Source organism: Phalaenopsis equestris, unplaced genomic scaffold, assembly GCF_001263595.1.
Source record: "Phalaenopsis equestris unplaced genomic scaffold, ASM126359v1 Scaffold194988, whole genome shotgun sequence".
NCBI lineage: Eukaryota > Viridiplantae > Streptophyta > Magnoliopsida > Asparagales > Orchidaceae > Phalaenopsis > Phalaenopsis equestris.
This window is the reverse complement of record NW_018214937.1, coordinates 1-1223: the sequence shown is the minus strand read 5'-3', so window position 1 is coordinate 1223 and position 1223 is coordinate 1. Positions and strand designations below refer to the sequence as shown.

The 1223-nt window shown below is 36.6% G+C and overlaps 1 protein-coding gene across 1 annotated transcript; it reads right to left on the bottom strand.

Annotated features, from left to right (window-relative positions):
- Positions 1–6: 6 nt before the first annotated feature.
- LOC110034965 lies at positions 7–1189 on the bottom strand (the record flags this gene model as incomplete). The annotated part of the gene is made up of 2 exons (XM_020739204.1): positions 860–1189; positions 7–123 (listed from the first exon to the last, which is right to left on the bottom strand). Coding segments are annotated over exons 1-2 (441 nt in total), but the record flags the coding sequence as incomplete, so codon positions are not given.
- Between the last annotated feature and the right edge of the window lie 34 nt (positions 1190–1223).

Sequence of the window (1223 nt, the reverse complement as noted above, 5' to 3'; positions counted from 1 at the left end):
GCGTGCAGCCTCAACAAGTTCTTTGTCTATGTCGTTGGGTGAATAACACCTCAGAGCAGGCCCAGAACAGGTGCCAGATACCAATGCAAAGTGTACCAACGGTTCTGGGTAGGGAAGAGCCACCTGATTCAAACAAAAAAAGTACTTTGTTGATCGGAGCAATACATCTATCATGAAATTTCTGCTTTCAGCATTAAAAAAAAATGGAAACTTGACCGACAATAAAAGGTCAAAACAAATACCCTAAAACAATAAATAGAGATCTAAGAGCAAGGAGTTTTACAATTATTGAATGAAAAAATGCATTATTAATTGTGAACATGTCCTCCAAGAACCAAAGTAGTTTGCACGGATTACTTCCTCTCCCCTTCTTCCCCTCTCTTCGATTCAAGCATCTGCTTATGTTCCATTGTGACTCTATACTAATAAGCTATTTCAAATGATGATTGATGAAAGCTTAGATCTTGATGGCCGTAAGGGCTTCCCACGTATGTTGAAAATCATTACAAAACTTATGCATTTGTAAATGAATTGACGAGCAAAGCCCAAATAATTATCTGCATTTTTTATTATCACGTTTGGGTGTGCTAACATATGTATATATCAGGATTCTAACGGACATCGCTAAGGGCAATCTATGGATATAGCTAAGACAAGTTGATGATAATAATTCCTCCAAAAATTTTGTTTAAAATGTAAGTTTTGGTTTTACAGAAAGGAGCAATACAGGTATCAAACAGTTGGAACCAACTAATCTGGCAAGTGAGCTTATTTGAAAATACGATGCTTTAGATTGGGAATATTTGAATATAGTAGAGAATGATTGAAAGAATAAAATATATTGTTGAAAAAAAATTACCTTGGAACGTTTGTCTTTAGGACCAAAAGGCTTGGTGAGGTTGTATGGAGGCCGTTGGTTGCCTCGTAGAACACCATTCTGTATAGCAGATAAGGAGTAGGAGCATCCGCCTATAACATACTTGAAATCTCCTAAAAACTTTTTCCTATCCAAGGGTCCAACAGGGAAACCATATATAGATATGGCATGAATAACCATCATGTTATATAGGTTTATGAAAAAGGCAAGCTTTTCTTCCCTTGATAGGATCTCCAAATCAACTCTTTCAAGCTCCTCTACAACTCTTAGGTACCTACCAAAAAATCTCGACAAGTCAAACAACATTTGTATTTAGTTTTGGGAAAGCCATGCTCTTGACCACCAT